This window comes from Pyrus communis, chromosome 1 (genome assembly GCF_041283825.1).
Source record: "Pyrus communis isolate YQ-2024b chromosome 1, ASM4128382v1, whole genome shotgun sequence".
Classification (NCBI taxonomy): domain Eukaryota; kingdom Viridiplantae; phylum Streptophyta; class Magnoliopsida; order Rosales; family Rosaceae; genus Pyrus; species Pyrus communis.
Genome location: NC_142565.1, coordinates 12,860,006 through 12,880,617, shown reverse-complemented (window position 1 = coordinate 12,880,617; position 20,612 = coordinate 12,860,006). Strand labels below are relative to the sequence as shown.

Here is a 20,612-nt window from a genome sequence, read left to right as displayed (position 1 = left end):
AACAAAGAAACTATAAAAACAATCGAAATCAAACTACATAAACTTGACTGATTATTTCGGTCCATCAAACAAGTTGAGGCACATATAAATATGTAGGTTTACACACTGAAACACACCAAATTAGAAACCTCCAACATGACTGAAGCTCCTCCATCCTCTACTCCTCCCCGTAAGACGATTGTTTCCATCCGCCATAGCTCTCCTCGGACTCACCGTATCCTCCAGAAGGAATGTTGTCGCTTCTCTGCAACAATGAATACAGTCAAGTCAAACACACTCCAGTGTCTGAAAAATACTGAACACGAATGCAGAAACAAAACAACCAGACGAAATTTAGCAGACTGAGCAGCGAACTTTCGAGAAGCAATACCTCAGGCTCGGGAGTGAATGTGAGTCCGATTTTGATCTCTCCGCAAAATTCTTTGTCCTTGTTGACAACATTGTATGCAGCTGGAGGAAGGCTTCCTTCAGTGAACACTGGCTCCAAACAAATGCTGCATATAGGCCACACATAAGTTAATCAGACCAAGGCAGCACCAGACAGAACAGGGTGCAATTTTCTTTCGAGTGACCGCATACTAAAGAATCATAATGAAACACTCACGTTGCTTCTCCGACAAAATCATCCGCACTGAAGTTATCTTTCTCCATGATTTTCAAATTAAGTTCGGAAACATCATCTGAGACGGTGAATAGAAAGGTTTCATTCCATTCTGGTGTAGATCCTTGCCCTGCAGCATGCACAAGTTTTAAGCAACACAAATTTTATTGCAGCAAATGCGCCGGAATGATGAAGATGGCTAGAACTTTACCTGAGACCACATTGCTATTCTTCTCTTGGGTTTTTACAGTTAAGATGACATAAGGATCCATGTCAGCTGCTCATAAAGTATTCAACCCCATGAGTATACACATAATTAGCATATTCAGAAATTCAATGCAGACAGATTTTAGAAGGCAACATCAGGTTCAGATCAAATTATGAAACAATCTACAAAAATATCGATTCAACTTAACCGGAATTCAGCCGGATATATGTCCTGATGATATGAAAATTAGCACTCAAGGATCATAAACTCATAAGGAAATGTTGATCGGATCTTTTTCAATTTTAAGTAAATCCAAATAAACATGTCAAAACACAAAAGTAATACTGATGAGAAAAACACCAGTGAAATTTTGATAGATCTTTTCTACTTTACTGTAAAGGGACTATAGATCGTTGTTAAGAGCAATCACCCTTACACCTGACGTCCCGAATTTTTACGATCCCTTCCTTTTTATCGCTTTTATCAAAAAGTTTATTTTCTACTTCACTTTGAATTAGTATGGATCCATGAAAAGGGATCAAGAACTTTCATGGGATTCTTTATTTTGGGTTACTGCATCAAAGACTCAACTTTTTACCCTCACAAATACATACACACACACACACACACACACACATACCAATATAGATGGATCAGAAAGCAACCCCGATGTCGTTTTATACAATTATTTACAGAAAAATGATCAGCATAAACTAATGTTGAGGATCTAAGGTTCGTGATTAAATATTACACATACAGAGACAGAGTGGGGATAGAAAATAATTACCCATAAAATCATTGTTGTCGAGACCCTTGGCTTCGACAAGAAGAACTTCAAGCGTTCCGATAGGCATGTTTGGATCGGATGAAGATTGAAATCAACAGAAAGAGACAAGACCGAGTAGTTTGCAAGTTTGGTTTTGCAGTTTTATAAGCTGCAATTGCTTTAGGAAGAACAACTCACCGAGTCATTGGCCTGTCAGCTATTTAAAGAGCCTTCAGGAGTTACTAGTTACCATCAGTTACCAGTTTACCAATTTACCAAGCCTGTCTGAATCTGAATAGGAGCTGACTTTGTTCACTTGGATCGGTTTCTACAAAATATGGCTTCCTGTTTTCAACTCCAAGTAACCTCAACTGAAATTTATTTCTGTGTATAGTTATTACACTTGTTCATTAAAAATTTTAGAATGAATTGACGATAGCATGAATCGGATGAATGAACGTTTGGATGTCACAAGACAACTAATTTGATTTCGAAAAAGATTTATGTTCAAATTCTATCAACAAAAGGTTGATATCTATTTGTTGTGTGCAATTTAAAATCTTGTGATGGGACTATTCAAGCTAACTGAGAAGATTTGAATCAAAAATGTTATCTTTGAATAATTTTAGACTTATGGCTTAAGTGGTTAGAGCATTTACCGTTGCACTCATGATAAGAATTTCAACTATTGCCTTGACTTTTATTTTTTAATTAAAAGATTTAGAATCGCTTAAGCCTTAAGGGATGGGTTGCCAGTGGGCCTAATACATGAATGATTTGGTGTATGATGCTGAGAATTGTGTTAAGAGTAAACAAAAATGTCAAAAGCACATGCCCGTGAAGGTCATACCTTGAAAATATTGGCAGTGCCAAACATATACGTCATTGGATGCTCACTTTCAAGTATGCTCTCTTTTTTTTTCTTTTTTTTTTTTCCTTTGTTTTTTTAGTACTTTACACTAAAGACCTACTCTAATTCTTGAAGTAAAACTCAAATTTTAGATTCTAAACTTACCCAAACTTGCTCCAACCCTTGGGGCAAATAGGAGTTAAAACTCAAAACTCATTTATAGACCAAATTTAGCCCAAGATTCCTCTTGGGTTTGTGGGGCTGGTCCACCATATATGTATATTTTTTTTTAGTTTTATATTAATAAATTAATTGAATCCAACGGTTAAGATCTAATTTGATGAAATCCAACGGTAAAAAAAATCTAACAATCCAAATTTAAATCCAACGGCTAAAGTAATTAAAAAAAAATTCTTTTACGTGTTTCATATTCTTTCATAGTGTTTCACGAGTTTTATGGTGTCGGTTAGTGATTTTTCAATATTTGTCAGAATCTAAATATTTTAGGGAGTTTTAACGAAAAGCCCACGGTATTGTTCACTTTAATGAGAAACCACATTTTTACACTAAAAAGTCAATCTTGGTACTATTCACTTTACCCTTTATTTTATCCTTATCATTAAAACTCAAAGTTTTCAAGTCCTTTTCATTAGTTTTCCTAAATATTTTTAGGTTAAAATGTTCTAAAATTAAATCAGGATAGTCTACATAATTTTTTTTCTTTTAAAAAAGTTATTTTAAGAAAAAATTTAGCCTACATTTATTCTTTAATGATTTGGGGCTAAAATTTTAGCTCAAAAGGGTTTGAGCCAAAAAACTGTTTCTAGGTTAAAACCTAATTTTTCTAGGCTAAAAATTTTAGGTTTTAGCCCAAGGGTTGGAGATGGTATAAGGGGAATGAGAGTTCAGCTAAGCCACACAATGGACAACCTAATTTAGTATCGAATTCATCATCTACGAGTTTTGAACTTAAAGCCTTTCACTTGCAATGCACCGACATTAATAACATGGAATACAATAATACTAATGACTTCATAGATGCACATCTCACACTTTAATTATTCGATAATGTCATACATCGTAACATAGTAAAATTTTTGGTCCACAGGTAGAAAGGAACCTCGAACAAGATTAAAGCACTTTATTCTTTTATTGTCTAATAAGACCAGGCAGCTAAATGATAATCAATCATACATTACAGTACTGTCAATTATGATAATAAACTCATCCTCTATATGTGGAGGATTCTTTCCATCCACCAGAGCTTTCCTCAGATTTAGATGATTCTTTCCATCCACCACCACTGCCATAACTACTACCACCACCACCGCCACCACCTTCATAGCCGTCGCCACCTCCACCATAGCCGCCACCACTATTTCCATAGCCACCACCACTATCACCATAGCCACCTCCGCCTCCACCATAGCCGCCACCTCTTCCACCATAATCATTGCTGCCGCCGCCACCACCACCACCATACCTTTCCTCACCTTTATGTGATCCTTTCCTCCCACCACCAGCACCTCCACCATAGCCACCACCGCTATCACCATAGCCACCTCCACCTCCACCAAAGCCGCCGCCACTTCCACCATAGTCACCGCCGCCACCAGCACCACCACCATACCTTTCCTCACCTTTATGTGATCCTTTCCTCCCACCACCATAGCTCTCCACGTCACCATAGTCTCCAGAACTGTCGCCGTGGCCGCTTCTCTACAATAACAACAAAGAAAATATGCAGTGGGTCATGGGATAGTAGTAGTGCCTTTCCACATCAAAAATAAAAGTTGTGACAAAAATAAAAGAAAATGATGACCAAAAATGACTAAAAGTAGGGAAAAAAAAAATGAAAGGACATCCATCTTTTCTTGTAAATGTGATACACTAATCCAATCGAGTCTCAATTAAATCAAGACTAACTTACTTTTAGTCATATCACAAAATTAATAAGTTTCAAGTGTAATCAACAATTTTTTATGATTACCTCAAGAGTAAAAGTGAGTCCAACTTTAATCTCTCCACTATATTCCTTGTCCTGATTGACAACATTGTATGGAGTTGGTGGAAGGCTTCCTTCAGCGAACAACGGCTCTAAAGCAACCCTACATTAATTAGGCGTAGGCCAAAGGTTAGCTAATTAAACATGTAAAGTAACAAACATGTGTCACATTATACTGTGCTAAGTTATTTCTACAATTACATTTTATTTTTACAAGGATAATTGTCGAGCACTAGTCTTAGACCTGGTTTGATATTGAGGTGATTCTGAAAAAAGCTGGTATCAAAAAAAGCTGTGAGCTGTTTTTGTGTTTGGTAAACATTCAGTTTCAGTTTTTTTTCACAGTTTTGGATGAAAAAAAGCCAAAAACAAGAAGTTGCAAAACTTAGCTTTGAAAAATCGACTTTTTTTCACATCTGTTTTACAAAAAAGTTTACCAAATACTATACTACTGTTTTTTTTTTTTCAAAAGCACTTTTACAAAAAAGTTTACCAAACACTCTGCTACTTTATTTCACAGCCGCTTATTCTCACAGCACAGCAGAATCAGTTTTTTTTCAAAGCACAGCAATACCAAACCAGCCCTTAGCTTGATCACACTAATGCTTGACGGAAAAAACTTAGAAGTACTTTTGAATCATAATTAAGGGACGAAAAGGAGAAGTACTCACGTTGCTTCTCCAATAAAATCATCAGAGCTAAAGGTATCTTTGTCCATTATTTTCAAGCGAAGTTCATCAACATCGTCGGAGACTGTAAAGGAAAAGGTCTCGTTCCATTCTGGTTCAGATCCTTGCCCTGCAGCATGCACGCATGTACAGATTTGTTTTTGTTGCACAATCAATTGATAACGGTATTCTGCACACCAATGTAACCCTAGAGGGCGAAAGAGATATATGGAAATTACCTGAGACGACAGTGCTTTTCTTGTCTTGGGTCCTTACAGTTAAAATAACATAGGGATCCATGTTACCTGCTCATAAAAAAACATTCAACCCCATAATCTATACAGGCATACATATAGTTAGCAACTTAATTAGCATTCAGAAACTATATGTGGAGACAAATCTAAAAGAAAAAATCATAATAATCTCAATGAATTACACACAAGCAGGAGATTTGTTGCTGTCATAGGGATGTATTCTGTTGTCTCGTGATGAGAGAGATATCAAAAGCAGGTTATATTGACGCATATACGTAAGAATCTCCGCGTGCAAACACCTCCATAATATCATAATGTTAGCAGATCATCTCGTTTGTTATTGACGGCAATTGTAGATTGATTACAGGATAATTAAATCCAAATACACGAATATCAAACAGATAATAAAACAATTAGATCATGTAAATACAAAAAAAAAAAAACAGGAACATGGGGAAAATAGAGAGAATTTATATATCATCATTTAAAATTTACTACAGCTCGATGTGAAGAGATTATTTTTGGGATACTGTATCTATGATCCAACTTTTTACATTCGAAGACATATTTACAAACGTGCGTATACATGAATTCGATACACATACACGACACGTGAATTAAATTAGAACATGTTCATCCGGCCTGGAAAAATCTGTAACAGCTAGCCAGCATTAGGTATATGGACAGCCAAAAATGTATGAATTCAGATTTGAGATCCACAGAAGATGGAGCAGAAATCAACAATGCAAGTGCAACCCAGAAATCATTTCTCTTATGTATGTATATTTGTTTTCTACAAATAATATTGAAAATAAAAAAGAATTAATCAAAATTTACCGAGAAAATCATTGTTTTCGAGGCCTTTGGCACTGACAAGAAGAACTTCAAGCGTTCCGTGAGGCATCTTTCCGATGAGATGAAATTATCAACACACCTAAAGCAACGCAACACAATACAACAGACAATCAATTCATTTATATATTAAGAGAGTGAAAGTCTACGATGTTGTTACATTTCTTACCAAGCCCGGCTAATTAGGGGTTGACAGGTTCATGAGATACTTCTGTTCCCATATATAAAACTAGATGTTGTTTTCATCTCTCCGTCCCACCACAACAATCATATGGTGACAACCAGGCGTATATGTTTCTAACCTATTCTGGCCGATGACGTTTTTAATTTATGCATGTATAACTTGGAATTAAAAGAAAAATATCTGCTAATAAGAAAAAACAATTAATTGACATACATTGTTTCCAAATGCCAGATAATTTGTTGCATTTGATAGGGTGCATTTTTGCTCACCCACATTAACTTTGGTATATGCTCACCATACAACTTATTAGCTGCCATGTGTCCCTTCTTCTAACCCCTAGTTACTTGTTAATTAAATATATCATTTTCAATTTTTAAAACTAATTTTAAACATTCAACTTAAAAATAAATAAATAACTCAAACCCTGCCCAGCAGTGTTTCGTTCCCCACCCACGCCAACCATTCAATTGATTCTTCAAAGTTCCACCCACCCACTCAGCCAATCTTCTTCTTCAGGTGCATGGCGAATTTGCCATGACTTCGTCCTCCGTCCTCCGCCCTCCCTCATTTTTCTTCCACTGTAACAACAGTCGAAGACCACCACGAAGGCTACGCCTTTGCAGCCCTGAAATTCGATAGCAACCTCACCTAAAGAATCAGGCCTTTCTGTTTCTTGCGAGGATATTTCTATGCACATATAGATTTGATTTTCTAATTTGGGATTATTTTCTTGGTGATGACATTTGTTGGGTTTCTTTATAAACTAAAATAAAATTAGAGTTACAGTGTAAGAAGGAGAACAGAGACATGGTGATTCACCATGGCACGAAGAAGATTGGTTTTTTCTTGGGGGGGGGGGGGGGGGGGGGTGGTGGGTGGGGTGGGGTTAGACTTTGAAGAATCAATTGAAGGGGTGGCATGGGTGGGTAGTTGTTTCTGGGGTTTAGCTAGGTGGGGAACTATAGTTTTGAAAATTGAAAATGATATATTTAATAAGCAAGTAACTAAGGTTACAAGGATGGACACATGGCACCTAATAAGGTGTATGGTGAGCATACCCTAAAGTTAATATGGGTGAGCAAAAATGCACCCCATTTGATAAATTGGTGGCTTAGGATTTCCATGATTTGCTGAGTAACTCTAACTCTAACATGACTCTTAGAAGTGGTTAATTAATTTGCGAAAAGAGCTTTTAAATCTGTAATATAATCTTGTTTTTCTAACACAAGCGTTATTGGGGAAGAGAGAATTGAAAATAATACTCTTAACTAGCTGAGCTACAAATCCCTTGCAATTTGTAACTTAATTTTAATTTGAAGTGAATACCCAGTGGTCTGGAATGGATTCAGAGTTGTTAGAGTTTTCAAGGTGAAATCCAACGTCTATTCCATTACGGTGGGGGACAAATCAGGGGTTCATTGAATTCTTGAAGGTAACCCTTGGTTTGTCAAGGGTTACACATTCTCGGTCAAGCCTTGGCCGTTTTACCACTCATTGGACGACATAAAAGTCAACATGGCAATCTACTAGGTTCAAGCCCACGAGATTCCTTATAACCTCTACACCAAAAAGAATGCCCGTTACCTTGGGGAAAAACTCGGGGCCGTCTTGGAAATGTATGAGGGTTTTTGTGGATTCATCCGCATGCAAATTTATTTTGACACCACTAAGCTTCTGTACACTCATATCTCTTGTTGTGCCCCACATCGGGTACCTGAGTCATTAGGTTCAAATACGAAGGTCTTTTGCAGCTCTACTTCTTCTGTGGCCGATTGGGAAATTCTAGGGGTTGCCCATGGAAATCATCGGTAGGTTGGTCTAGCGATAGCCAGTTTTTTGCTGAGCTGCGTGCCTCTCGTATCTCACTTGCCACGACCTTCCTTTTTCCCTTTTCCCGACATCTAACGGCAACAGGTTCCAATGAACGTCACTGGCGATGTAAATGGAACTTGGTGGGCGACTTCTATGGCCTCCTCGACAAAGTATGGGAAGAGTAGGCAAGGCAATTCACAGCGAGGAGGAAGTGTTAGGAAGATGTCAAACGATCAGCCACCTGGATCGATAACAACAAATGACAATTCCATATGTCCGGAACAACATTTGCCATAGCTGGGTACGACACCTTTGTACCTATCAGAGCTTGGCATAGGTTGTTATGTACACACGTCGAGCATCCCTCATTGACCTCGACCATGTGTGGCATCTAGACAGTTTTGGGACCCAATTCTCTAATGGCTGTCTAACCATTGCTGTGAATGGACTTTCATTGAGTGTCATGTGATCCAAACAGGGTACCACCTCGGGCCCTCTCAAAGTCAAATGTGCTACTCTATGAGCTTTAATTCTTTGGGCTTGAACCCGGGGCTAAGGTCGAGCCCAACTTGCTACCTCAAGATGTGGACCAAACCCACCATGTGTTACCTTCAACTTAGCCCAGCTCAATCTAATCCATCATTTGATATAATTTGATGTTCTAACGGGCCTATCTCCTAAGAAAGCTCGGGTATCCTACAATCCCAAACAAAGGAAGCCTCTCCATTTTTCTAACACTGTAATCAAGGGAAATAAACAACATCTCAAGGGAAATGATGGCTCAGTAGGCTCCCGTGGATCGATGGTCAGGTTGGCGGTCCCTTCATATAAAAATCTTTACGAGGTTTGCATCAGCTCCTTTAAAGAACTTAAGGAAGTTGAGACATCTAGATGGCTGGGGAGGAAAATAAACTATAATTGTCTCTATGGTAAATCAGCGGCGGTTGAGCCAACTTAGCCCCATTGACAACAATAAGAGTATTGTCCTGGAACTACCGAAGGCTTGGGAACCACCGGACAATTCAAGCCCTAACGGTGCTTATCCAACAGCAAGCTCCCACCATTGCATTTCTGTGTGAGTCCAAATGCAATAGTCTTGCTATCATGGCTCTCAAAGTTAAGCTTGGGTTTCGATTTGGCTTTTTGTGTTAATTATGTGGGAAAGTCTAGGGGTGTAGTCTTGTTGTAGTATCTAGCAACCCCATTACGGATCCTTTCATCTTCCTTCAAACACATCGACGTATAAATCGATGGTTATGGCAACATTGATCACTGACACTGGTTTTTATGGTCACCATCAAACTAGTCTTCGCTGCGAATCCTAGTCGTTGCTCTGTTCTCTGGCTACCCAATCCTCGCTCCCCTAGAACTGTGGTGGGGATTTCAATGAAATGCACCTAGATGAAAATGAGGATGAGGGGACCAGGCCCATCCACCAGATTCTGAAATTTTGACAAGTTATTGGCGACTGCAACTTGGGCGACATGGGTTTCTCCCCGGGGGGGGGGGGGGGGGGGAGGGGGAAGTTTACCTGGATGACCAATCGCCATGGTGGCATTAATGAATGCTTGGATCTGGTCCTCACGACGTTTGACTGGAAATCCAAATACCATTTCTCTGTGGTGCACCACCTTTAACATGTCAACTTGGAAAAATCATCCTCTTTCGTTTCGAAGAGATGTGGATGAAGCATGAGGGGTGTGAGGATGTCGTCCGCCAAGCTTGAAGTACCCTAGTGGCAAGCATTCCTATGTTCCAGATTTGCAAGAAAATCGAGTTGGTTCGCGTGGCTCTCTTAAAATGGCATCAGGAGATGCTTCGCTCGCAACAACTGGAAATGGATCGCATATAGTCAAAGCTAGGCTTTATTCTTGATCAACCGCTAGCGAGAATCTCATCACTGAGAGAGCTAATCTACTATCTCAGCTGGATGGTCTTCTTTCCCTCGAGGAGTCTTATTGGCGGCAACGTTCCCGATACACTTAGTTAAATGAGGGTGACAGTAATTCCCGCTTCTTCCACCGTAAGATGACTGGTAGAAAGGTGAAAAATCAAATTTGTGGCTTTTGACTGAGGGTGAAGGAAATATTGAAAACATTATGTTGGATTACTTTTCCAACATCTTTAAGTCTTAACCTGGTGGGAATAAGGCGACAAAATTATTTGAGGTCAAAGTTGCCTTGTTCCAAATAGATGCCTTGATTGCCCCAGGCCCAGACGGACTCCCACCATTATTCTACCAACGGTTTTGGAATGTTATCGGCTCTGATGTCTCCAGGGTAATCCTCACATTCAATGAATTCGGGAAAATGCTCAAGAAAATCAACTACACCTACGTTTCTCTCATCCTAAAACAAGAAAATCCCAACGAGATGTCCCACATTCACCCCTTTAGCCTTTGCAATGTCGTCTACAAAATTGCCTCCACGATCTTAACTAATCGCCTTAAGCTAATCCTCCCCAAGATTATTTCCCATTATCAAAGCGTTTTTGTTCCTGGACGCTTGATTTCGGACAACACCATCTTTGCCACAGAGATTGTCCACTTCATTTTCAGGAGTAAACGAGGCAAAAAGGGCTTCATGGCTATGAAACTTGACATTAGTAAGGCGTATGATTGTGTGGATTGGGGGTTTCTTAAAGGTATTCTGGAAGCTATGGGCTTCCCTCTATACCGAACCAATATGTTAATGTGATGTGTGAGCATTGTTTCATATTCCTTTATCAACGGGTCTCTTTGTGGCTACCTCCACCTGGCTCAGGGGCTCCGGTAGAACGACCCTATCTCCTCTTACTTATTCCTCATGTGTGCAAAAAGCCTCTCGACTCTGCTCACTAAGTTCGACCATGAGGAGCAAATTCAGGGGATCTCCATTTGAAGTGGCACTCCGTTTATCAATCACCTCATGTTCACAAATGATTGTCTGCTTTTCGCCAAAACGGATGTTGACAATTGCCTCCAGATTTCCAAAGTTCAAAAAGCTTACGAAGAGGCCTCAGGTCAATCTGTTAACCTTATGAAAAGTGTCGTCTGTTTCAGCCACAATATCAGGCGTATTGATCAGGATGGGCTCAGTTGTCTACTGGGGCTGGATAAAGTGGACAAACATAAGAAATATCTTGGGCTTCCTATTGTAGTTGGCCGGAATAAGCAGGTATGTTTCAGCCATATCAAGGAAAGGCTTTGGAAACAGTTGCAGGGTTGGAAAGGCCGACTTCTAATCTCTACGAATCACGAATTACTCGTCAAAGTTGTCGCCCAAGCCATTTCTCTTTGTACCATACATTGCTTTCTCCTTCCCAAAAGCTTCTGTGATGATCTTAACCGTATAGTTACGGGGTTTTGGTGGAATGGCATCAACGATTCCAAAATGATTCGCTGGATCTCTTGGGACAAACTTTGTGCCCTGAAATCGGAGGGTGGCTTGGGTTTCAAAAATATGTATGCGTTCAATCTCGACTTAACTCATCTACGAACCCCACTCTTTGGTGGCTCAAACCCTTAAGGCAAAGTATTATCCTACTAGCAACTTCTTTCAGGTCATGTTTGATACAATGCATCTTTTGTTTGGAAAAGTATTTGTGCTGGTATGCCCATTATTGAAAGGGATTCCCACTGGTTGATTGGTTTGGGTCGCATTACCAAAATTTGGGAGGACTGATGGTTACCTTCCTCTTCTCAATTCAAAATTTTCTCACCTAAACCCACAGGCTGCTGCTTCACTTTTATGGACCAACTTATCGGACATCAATCTCACTAATGCAACCTTCCCTTCCTCAAGTCTCTGTTCACCGACATTGAAGCGGAAGCGATCATTTCTAACCCCCTTAACTTTCAAAATCCGTCAGACAAACTCATTTGGCACTATGATACGAAAGGTCATTTTTCGGTCAAGAGTGCTTATCAGGTAGCATGGTGACAGCTATAGAACCCCAACAATGAAGCCTCCTCCTACGTCCCTTCCGCATCATCCACTATCTGGAAAAGAATATGGTCAGCCAGGGTCTCTCCCAAAGTCAAAGGTGCTTAGCGGTTTTGTCAGGACATCATCCCCACCAAATCTACCCTTGACAGACGCCATATGCATACAGATCTAATGTGTGTGCTCTGCAACAACCATGTGGAATCCCTCCTCCATCTTCTGCGAGATTGTTGTTTTGCCTCATGTTATTGGCTCTCCACTTCCATTGGCAAACCCCATTCTGATTCACATGTCCTCTTTGTTTTTTATTGGGGCACATCCCTAGCTTCATCTCTCAATCATCAAAATTTCAAATTGTGCTTAATGGTGTGGGCGATGTGGGTAGCAAGAAACGATATGCTATGGAAAGGCACGGTTGAGAAACCTGATGCTCTCATGGCTAAGGCCACAAGCTGGTGGCTCGACTTTCAGAAAGCTCTTAAGGTGGAAGCTCCTGTCAGACCCAGGCTCTTGCCTCTGCTTGGACTAAACCTCCACTGGGATTCCTCAAAGTAAATGTCGATGGTGCTTGGAGTGAGTCACTCAAATCTGGTGGAGTTGGTGTTGTGGTCCGTGATGAGCACGGTAATTTTGTTGCTGCGTCTACAAAGACTTTTGAGCATGTTTCCTCGCCTCTCATAATCGAAGCCTTTGCGGTTATAGAAGGGCTTTTGTTGGCGGTTCAATGGGGCTTACATAACATTATTATTAAGAGCGATTCTTTCCAGATCGTCTTTGCCTTGCAAAAGGGTCCTCTAAATTCGTCCCTCATCGGGCACATTGTCGAGGATTCCTATGCTATGATATATGTTATTACTAGAGCTTCTATTACGCATACACGCCGCCAACATAATGAAGCTGCTCACCGTCTTGCCCGTTTTGCCTTAACTGACCCATGTGAATATCTTTGGAAAAGCCTCCCGACATTCTCATGGATGTTTTACTCTCTCTGATTGTACTGCCTAGATTTTCGGGTTTTACCAGCCCACTATACTGATCTGTTACTCATCTTTTATTAATGAATTAATGCCGCAGCTTTCAAGAAAAAAGAAAAAAAAAAAAGTGAATGCCCAGTGGATATAACATTCTCAAAAGATAACATGTATAACTCAAAAATATGGTTGACAAATTAAGAAGGGAATTGTTATTGGCACTCCAAATTTCTCATTCTACACTCCAAATTTGCTATATTTATAAAGAAAATAGACTTGTGAGGAGTGTAGAATGAGATTTTTGGAGTGCCAATAACACTTCCCATTAAGAAACTCAGCCGCTAAAGTTTTTCTAGTGAAAAATGTCATCAAACTCAAAAATTTGATCTTTAATTGAATACACCTCTAATTCGTCACTAATCATTCCCATCACGAAACCTTAGCTAGTTTGCAAGTGCATTGAGGACAAGTATGCGTGTGTCCATTGTCAAGTTCATGGTTCTTTGACGTCTTTCCTTTTGTACCTTATTGATTTGTTCAAAACGCAAGGCCTGTAATGAACAAAGCCATATGTGTATATTGCATGGTTGGCATTGTCTAACTCTCGTTGGTTTAGAGCATTTTCAATAGAGAGATGCAAATTCGAGATGCAAAGAAAAAAATGGTAGGTTTGAGAAACAATGACTTTGAATAATTGAATGATGAGTTTGGCTAACGACGGTTCTAATAGGGTAACGACGGTTCTAATAGGGGACCTCTCAAATCTTGATTACGATAATATGAAATGTTACTGTAAAAGGTTTCAATACCCTTCACGTAGTGCCAAGAACATCCCTCGTATGAAGGCAAGCACGAGTTTGGAGTTCCAATAACATTTCCGCGACGCTGAGTAAAAGTAACTGAATATTCGATTCCACCAAATAAGTTGAAGCACATAAATATCAGTCTAAACGCAAAAGTACACCAAGAGGGAACCTCAACATGACTAATGCTCTTTATTCGAATACCTAGCAGCTAAATGAGCATCGTACATTGCATTTTAAATCACAGGGTCATTCCTAGAAAGATAATTGTTTCCATCCACCATAGCTCTCCTCAGCATATCTTCTAGAAGCTGCTTCTCTGCAAAAACAAATAGTCGATTCACCACACACTAACTCGAATCTAGTCAAAAACGGAAGTTCTGGTTACGTTTGGTAAGCTATAAACAGTAATACCTGAGGCTCAGGAGTGAAAGTAAGTCCAATTATGATCTCCCCGCGATATTCCTGGTCCTTGTTGACAATATTGTATGCAGTCGGAGGAAGCCTTCCATCAGCGAACAATGGCTCCAAAGGAACGCTGCATTGGCCATAGATAAATTAGACATCGAACTACACACGTTTTAGATAGCTTCACCAGAGATAGAACACTATAACAGGGTGCAAATAACTTTTGAGTGACCTTATAAAGATGGAAATGAAAAAAGTTGACAAATTATTGAGTACTCACATTGCTTCGCCAACAAAGTCATCCTTGGTAAAGGTATCTTTGTCCATTATTTTCAAACGAAGCTCAGAAACATCATCCGTAACTGTGAACAAAAAACTTTCATTCCATTCGGGGTCAGATCCTTTCCCTGCATGTACGATTTTTAAATCACAGTTAATCGGAGACAACACCAGATGGATCCGATCGGAATGTGCACAAACAATACACACACACACACACACACACACAAGGGGTAGCTACAATTGTATACCTTTAGCCACAGTGCTTTTCTTCTCTTGGGTCTTCACAGTGAAAATAACATAGGGATCCATCTTATTAACTGCTACATAGTATTCAACCCATGACATACATACATTAATTAGCACTATTCAGAAATCAAATGCAAACAAATTTAACCGAGCGGCGTGTTCAAATCAGAAATCAAAATAACATATCATATATATAGACGAAAATTGCTTAAAAAACCGTTAAGAAAATGATTTATGCGCAACATTTTTCTCCTTTTGTTCACCCCTTTTCCTCGTTCTGGCCATCGGATTGAATTAATCAAACAAAAACAATGGTAATATTGAAAAAGGTGCGTGCTTGTCATTTAGGTATCTTTATTCTCTTTTGTTTTGGGAAATGTATGTTCGTATTTTGCCGATTACTGGAAAATGAAACGCATCTACCAACATATAAGCAAAATACAAACAAATGGATTAGACATAAAGATCACGCTAGTGAGCAGAAAACAAACACCAGAAATAAAATCAGATCATTTCTGCATCACTTGATATTACCAAGAATCAGTGAAAAGGGATTTTTAAAAATTGATGATTTTTTGTTTGGGGTATTCAATCGAATATCAAACTAATTTTGCAGACATGCATACACAAATGCATATATGAACAAAAAAAAAAAAAAAAAAAAAAGCTCATAAAGCCTTGAAATTAACAGCATCTAGCTGATAGAAAAACCAAACAATTCAGATCTGCAGATGGTGAGAAGCATAAATTTAAGAACCAAACCATGTTCACCAAAAATCATTTCAGATAATTAAATCAAAGATTCAAACATGAGAGAGAGAGAGAGAGAGTTACAGAGAAAATCTTTGTTCTTGAGGCCTTTGGCTTCAACAAGAAGGACTTCAAGGGTTCCGAGAGGCATCTTTCTTTGGTTGGTTTGTTTGGGGTTTGGAATTTGTTGGATGAAAAGAGAGTGAAGCAGTAAGGGTGTTAAAGTAGTGAAGGAATGGTGCAGTTTTCAAGTTTCATGTGACAATTGTACTTGCATTTCTGACTCCTCCACTGCATGACGAAACCTTTATTTATTGACGTTTCGTACGAACTTCCCAATACCCCCGTTTGACTAGAGGTTGACTGCCACTCTTCATTTCTTATTCCAAATTCTAAATCTTTATCTATACTATCTATTAATAAAACCCTATATATCAATAAAAATTATTATTATATTCTTCCATGATAATTGAGAAAAAATACTAGAAGAGTTGCTATTTTCTTCCCACCGTGACCAGCCCTCTTTAATTTTAAACTCGGTATGGTCAGTTTTTTTTATTTTTTATTCCTTTGGGCCCCATGAAAAACTGCTACATATAATGGGAATTGATTTTCACTTTTTCTTTCTTACTCAATATTTGGGCCTAGATTCTATAAGCCCAACTTCTCTCTTACCGGCCCGCAGCTCAGTTGATTAAAATAAAAATTTATGTTTAAACTAAAGCTTCATACTTTTTAAGGTCGTTTCCTAAAATTTTACACAAAAGGTCCCGAAGCTACCCATTTTTATTATATTTGTCTTCAATTTCTTTATATATATTGTCTTGTATATATTATGTTTGAATCTAAAATTCATAATTTCAAACCTGAAGTTCAGAAAAATGTCATAGAAACTTGAAGTTTCTTAACATGCACCATTCATGTTGAGATTCGAAGTTCTCCATGATTAAACCATTTAAACCAAAACATGTTGTAGAACCTAAATGTTCTAATTTGGATGTTTGTGATGATTTTATTTTCCATAGCACCAATCACAATTTTGTTCCCTACATTCAACGAAATGTCAAACCGTAACAAAATTGATTTCGCTGATTTGGACATTTCAAACAAATACTATTTTATGTGGATATAAGATTTGACACTCCACTTGACTACGAAAAACTGTGAAACCATTGAAGCCAACTATGGCATGGAAGAGCTGAATAAGCCTCCACCATGCTCTTTATTCAAAGATTTATGCCTGAAACATTATAAATGGAAGTACCTCACTAAAGAGGATTCCATGGCTCTTTGACTCGCTCATACGGACCATTCCAATCATGAAAAGATAATCTCTTACCTGAAGCAAGACATGATTGAAACCTTTATGTCCATGAATAGGTAATTTTGAAGTTTATATTCGATCTAGAGAAAAATTTTCTCGTCTTTCTATGTCTTTAACTTGCTCCTTCAGCAGCAGTGAAGAGAGCAAAAGTTTGGAAAATTATCGGATTTGATTACTACCACACCTGTGAGAAAATGGTACCTCAGCGATTCAGCCAGGAGATATCGAACGATATAGACTCAGCTTCGGCTGAAGACTACTGAATGGTGGTACCCTGCTTTGGGAGGGATACACCGACATGCATGCTCTGCTTCGGCATAATTGCACCGAAAGGTATGCTTTGCTTCAGCAGAGGTTGAACAGACTCCTCCAGCTTCGGCTGGAACCTCACGAAACCACATCTAGGTCTGTCTTTCTCTCACACTCATGATCAAGTTTGTTTTTAATATATGGTAGAATCAGGGCCTGCCAAAGGGTGACATCACACCCAGAACATGATTCCTTGGAACCTGTAACCTAAAACTTCAAGAATAAGGGACAATATTCAGAACCTCAACCCTACAGTATCTACTTCCATTTTGACGGAAAAGATCATTGGTTATGTACATTTCCCTAGTCAATCATGAGACTAAGTTTGCTCTACCTAACACATTTGGAAAAGCGAAATTTTGACATGGAAGGCCACGTTGGCCGGACCCCAGTACATTTGGTTTACTTTGTGAACAATTTCTTATGTCCACAGATTTAAGTTTGGTGTTTGGATATCATTACTATTCTCGAATTCGAGTTAGTTGACAAAAGTTAATACATGCAACTAATCCAATTAACTCATGCTTAGGTATATTTTGTGGGTAGTTAGTGGTCTAGTTCTATGTGCTAACTTCATACCTAATTACCTTCCTAACAACCCTTTTCAAGGTTATCCAACCTGATTGTGAGGCATGGCACTGCCCATATCATGTTGTCCAATGATTTAATTTTAAGGGAAGCCGCTTTTGAGCTTTAAGGATATTCGAGTTACTATATTGGAACCACTATAGAAAATAGAGTAAAATTCTTTTTGAATAAATCCTAAATAGAGATAAATTAGGAATCCTTTGGGATCTAGAAGATTTTTCCTATTATATTTTGTTTTACTTGGAGAGCAAACTTCTCTCCTTCGTATTACTATGAATAAAGGCACAAGATATGAAGAATAACACACAGAATTCCTCAATCCTATTTTCTATTTCTTCGTATTACTATGAATAAAGGCACAAGATATGAAGAATAACACACAGAATTCCTCAATCCTATTTTCTATTTCTCTTTCACTCTACTGCCGCACCTCTCTCTTCCTTAGTTAATTTATAGGTCACAACGTACATGACATAAATTGGACCATTGTTTTTTTTTTTTTTTTTAACAAAATTATGCAAAGAAAAGTTTGAATTAAAACGTTTTTTATTTTTACTAATTTTTTTAGCCATGTGACACTTATGACACACATCTAAATCTTAGGGTGTAATCTGACTGAATTTAAAATTTTAAGAAATTAACTAAAACTTGATCTAATTAAAAGAGTGAAGGCATGGACTAAGCCTCATAATGTATTATTAATAATATGATTCAAAATCGTATTTTTCGATCCGATTTATCAGTGAAGATAAATACAAATACCACTTGCGTATAACGAAAGAGTAACAGTTGGTAACATGCAGTTGGTTCAATTGTTCCAAACAGACAGGAGGAAGAGGAGCGTAGCTATTCAGAAAGAAAACAAAGATGGCGAAAACCTCCATTGCAATCACTGAGAGCTTCGCTTCCGAAGCAAAAATTGCAGACGACATTCCTCGGGAAGATGCAATCAGAGTTCTGAAATTTCTCCGAGTTGTTGGAATCTCGGACCCTGTCCCAGATGAGTTCGATGCTAAGAAGGACACCTACTCCGACGTCATTCGTGACCTCCTCAAGCCCCTTCACATTTCCCCAGGCCGTGTCACCTGCGTCGTATCTGTGAAGCCTGCTGTCACTGTAATCTATCTTCCCCTCGTTATTTGTCTCTTTTTTTGCTTCAATTTGTAATTTTCAGTGGTTCTGTTTGGTTGCTGAGAAAATTCTAGGTATGGGTTATTTATAGTGGGGAAATTGGAGGAATAGGATTGGACCCTTTCGGGAAGTGTTTGATTTGAATTGGGTTTTCATTGTGTTTTTCTATCTGGGTTTGACTAAATTGAGCTGTGTTCTTGCTTGCTTGATGAGAAAATTTAGGGAAGGAAGATAAAATTGCTTGATTTAATGGTTACTTGTATAACCAGTTCAAAATTAATATTGATGGAGGCCCATTCTATTAGCTTGTATGATTGGGACTTTGATCTTATACAAAGCAAAGTTAGATGCTTTGTTAGACCCCATTTCAAAGCTATTAACATCGTCATCGAATTCTCCCATTTTGCTCACTAATGTGTACTTGTATTTCAATTTGATGTCTGTTTCAATTGTTCTTGTATTTGGGTGTTTCAATTGTTCTTGTATTTGGGAGAAAAAAAAGATTCCGCTGAACGTTGGGTTAATTTTTGTATGTTTTCGTTCATCGTCTTTGAAAACTAAGTTACCTAACAAATGTAAAGATGTTTTGTTCATGAATCTGCAGAATTTCTTTTCCGGATTTCATGGAGGAGCTATTGCTGCTGTTGCTGAGGCTGTGTCCATGGCTTGTGCAAGAACTCTCGTGGCTAAGGATAAGGAGCTTTTTCTGGGGGAACTAAGCCTATCTTACCTCTCTAGTGCAACAAAGAATGTAAGGCCCTTAGAATGTACATTTGTTCCTTTAAATGTAGATATATAAAGTTTGATGCACATGCCAAAATAGAAATGAATTGAATTCAAAGCTTTACTATGATTGTTTAGCTGTCTTCATTGGAAATCGAAAGGTCGTCTGAGGCAGGCATTTCAAATGGTAATGGTATTGGTATAGAATGACTAAAGGAAGGAATTAGGATTTTGATGGCACTTTAAATTTGTAAATTGTGATGAGGGATTTGTACCTTTTGTGTGCAATTCCTTGAATGTCAAAGGTCTGCCTTTCGTGCGTCTTGGTGCAGAGAACTTATACTTCCAGACTCTGATGAAGATATTGAAAATTTAATTAGGTATTCAATTTGTCATTGGACATCATAAGCTAACCGAGACATCATAAGAGAAATATCTACGTTATCCAGTATTGGCAATTCAGTAAACTGAAGTTTACACTCTTGAATCTTGTTTATAATTTGCGTTGTTCATGCTGTTCGTTTCTCTCTGTTTTGATTTTTACTTACCAATGGGACTTTTACAGGAAGAGGTGATAGTTGATGCATCTGTTGTGCGGAGTGGAAGAAACCTCAGCGTGATAGCTCTTGAATGGAAACTCAAGAAAACTGGGCGTTTGGTTTACACTGCTCGTGCTACCTTCTACCACACGCCTGTTGCAAAATTATGATTTCGCATATTAACTCTCTCTATCTTTGTTTACGCAAATTCGTACGTCTTCGATACATTTCTATAGCACATCTTGTCAATTTGCTGCCATCTGCATAGTTATTCCGATATAGATCACTATGCAGTAACTATAAGATCAATTATATCTACGTGTATACATACGATAGCGTGCAACGGGGACATGAAAGTTCTATTCATATCTGTAGTGTCTTTGATTTCATGCCTAGCAACCATATTTTGATTGTT

General features: G+C 38.5%; 4 protein-coding genes across 5 annotated transcripts; 1 reads left to right on the top strand and 3 right to left on the bottom strand.

Moving 5' to 3' along the window:
- Window positions 1-11: 11 nt before the first annotated feature.
- On the bottom strand, window positions 12-2,196 carry LOC137720066 (elicitor-responsive protein 3). The gene is made up of 5 exons (XM_068459074.2): window positions 1,597-2,196; window positions 813-878; window positions 605-731; window positions 371-494; window positions 12-244 (listed from the first exon to the last, which is right to left on the bottom strand). Exons 1-5 carry the CDS (start codon window positions 1,661-1,663, stop codon window positions 158-160), a joined length of 471 nt encoding a protein of 156 aa, XP_068315175.1. The 5' UTR covers window positions 1,664-2,196; the 3' UTR covers window positions 12-157.
- Window positions 2,197-3,456: 1,260 nt separating this feature from the next.
- Window positions 3,457-6,485, bottom strand: LOC137719830 (uncharacterized). The gene is made up of 6 exons (XM_068458839.2): window positions 6,374-6,485; window positions 6,190-6,286; window positions 5,338-5,403; window positions 5,102-5,228; window positions 4,416-4,533; window positions 3,457-4,144 (listed from the first exon to the last, which is right to left on the bottom strand). Exons 2-6 carry the CDS (start codon window positions 6,254-6,256, stop codon window positions 3,650-3,652), a joined length of 873 nt encoding a protein of 290 aa, XP_068314940.1. The 5' UTR covers window positions 6,257-6,286; window positions 6,374-6,485; the 3' UTR covers window positions 3,457-3,649.
- A 7,499-nt stretch (window positions 6,486-13,984) lies between these two features.
- Window positions 13,985-15,870, bottom strand: LOC137720016 (16 kDa phloem protein 2-like). 2 transcript variants are annotated; one of them, XM_068459006.2, is made up of 5 exons: window positions 15,668-15,870; window positions 14,836-14,907; window positions 14,586-14,712; window positions 14,312-14,435; window positions 13,985-14,216 (listed from the first exon to the last, which is right to left on the bottom strand). In XM_068459006.2, the coding sequence occupies exons 1-5, from the start codon at window positions 15,732-15,734 to the stop codon at window positions 14,202-14,204; spliced, it is 405 nt and encodes a 134-aa protein (XP_068315107.1). In that variant the 5' UTR covers window positions 15,735-15,870; the 3' UTR covers window positions 13,985-14,201. The 2 variants fall into 2 exon arrangements, with proteins under 2 accessions (XP_068315107.1, XP_068315108.1); XM_068459007.2 differs by having other exon boundaries at window positions 14,836-14,904; window positions 15,668-15,868.
- A 2,709-nt stretch (window positions 15,871-18,579) lies between these two features.
- Window positions 18,580-20,563, top strand: LOC137720015 (uncharacterized). The gene is made up of 3 exons (XM_068459005.2): window positions 18,580-18,920; window positions 19,540-19,686; window positions 20,224-20,563. Exons 1-3 carry the CDS (start codon window positions 18,672-18,674, stop codon window positions 20,365-20,367), a joined length of 540 nt encoding a protein of 179 aa, XP_068315106.1. The 5' UTR covers window positions 18,580-18,671; the 3' UTR covers window positions 20,368-20,563.
- Window positions 20,564-20,612: the final 49 nt, after the last annotated feature.

What these genes read in the sequence shown, in the direction of transcription:
- LOC137720066 (XM_068459074.2), bottom strand. Translation starts at nt 1,663, where the DNA reads ATGCCTATCGGAACGCTTGAAGTTCTTCTTGTCGAAGCCAAGGGTCTC. An exon ending in CGACAACAATGATTTTATGG is followed by an intron (nt 879 to 1,596) that starts GTAATTATTTTC and finishes CTTTATGAGCAG; the next exon opens with CTGACATGGATCCTTATGTC. An exon ending in GAATAGCAATGTGGTCTCAG is followed by an intron (nt 732 to 812) that starts GTAAAGTTCTAG and finishes TGCATGCTGCAG; the next exon opens with GGCAAGGATCTACACCAGAA.
- LOC137719830 (XM_068458839.2), bottom strand. Translation starts at nt 6,256, where the DNA reads ATGCCTCACGGAACGCTTGAAGTTCTTCTTGTCAGTGCCAAAGGCCTC. An exon ending in CGAAAACAATGATTTTCTCG is followed by an intron (nt 5,404 to 6,189) that starts GTAAATTTTGAT and finishes TTTTATGAGCAG; the next exon opens with GTAACATGGATCCCTATGTT. An exon ending in GACTCACTTTTACTCTTGAG is followed by an intron (nt 4,145 to 4,415) that starts GTAATCATAAAA and finishes TTGTTATTGTAG; the next exon opens with AGAAGCGGCCACGGCGACAG.
- LOC137720016 (XM_068459006.2), bottom strand. Translation starts at nt 15,734, where the DNA reads ATGCCTCTCGGAACCCTTGAAGTCCTTCTTGTTGAAGCCAAAGGCCTC. An exon ending in CAAGAACAAAGATTTTCTCT is followed by an intron (nt 14,908 to 15,667) that starts GTAACTCTCTCT and finishes AATACTATGTAG; the next exon opens with CAGTTAATAAGATGGATCCC. An exon ending in GACTTTGTTGGCGAAGCAAT is followed by an intron (nt 14,436 to 14,585) that starts GTGAGTACTCAA and finishes TGGCCAATGCAG; the next exon opens with CGTTCCTTTGGAGCCATTGT.
- LOC137720015 (XM_068459005.2), top strand. Translation starts at nt 18,672, where the DNA reads ATGGCGAAAACCTCCATTGCAATCACTGAGAGCTTCGCTTCCGAAGCA. An exon ending in CTGTGAAGCCTGCTGTCACT is followed by an intron (nt 18,921 to 19,539) that starts GTAATCTATCTT and finishes ATGAATCTGCAG; the next exon opens with AATTTCTTTTCCGGATTTCA. An exon ending in TCTCTAGTGCAACAAAGAAT is followed by an intron (nt 19,687 to 20,223) that starts GTAAGGCCCTTA and finishes GGACTTTTACAG; the next exon opens with GAAGAGGTGATAGTTGATGC.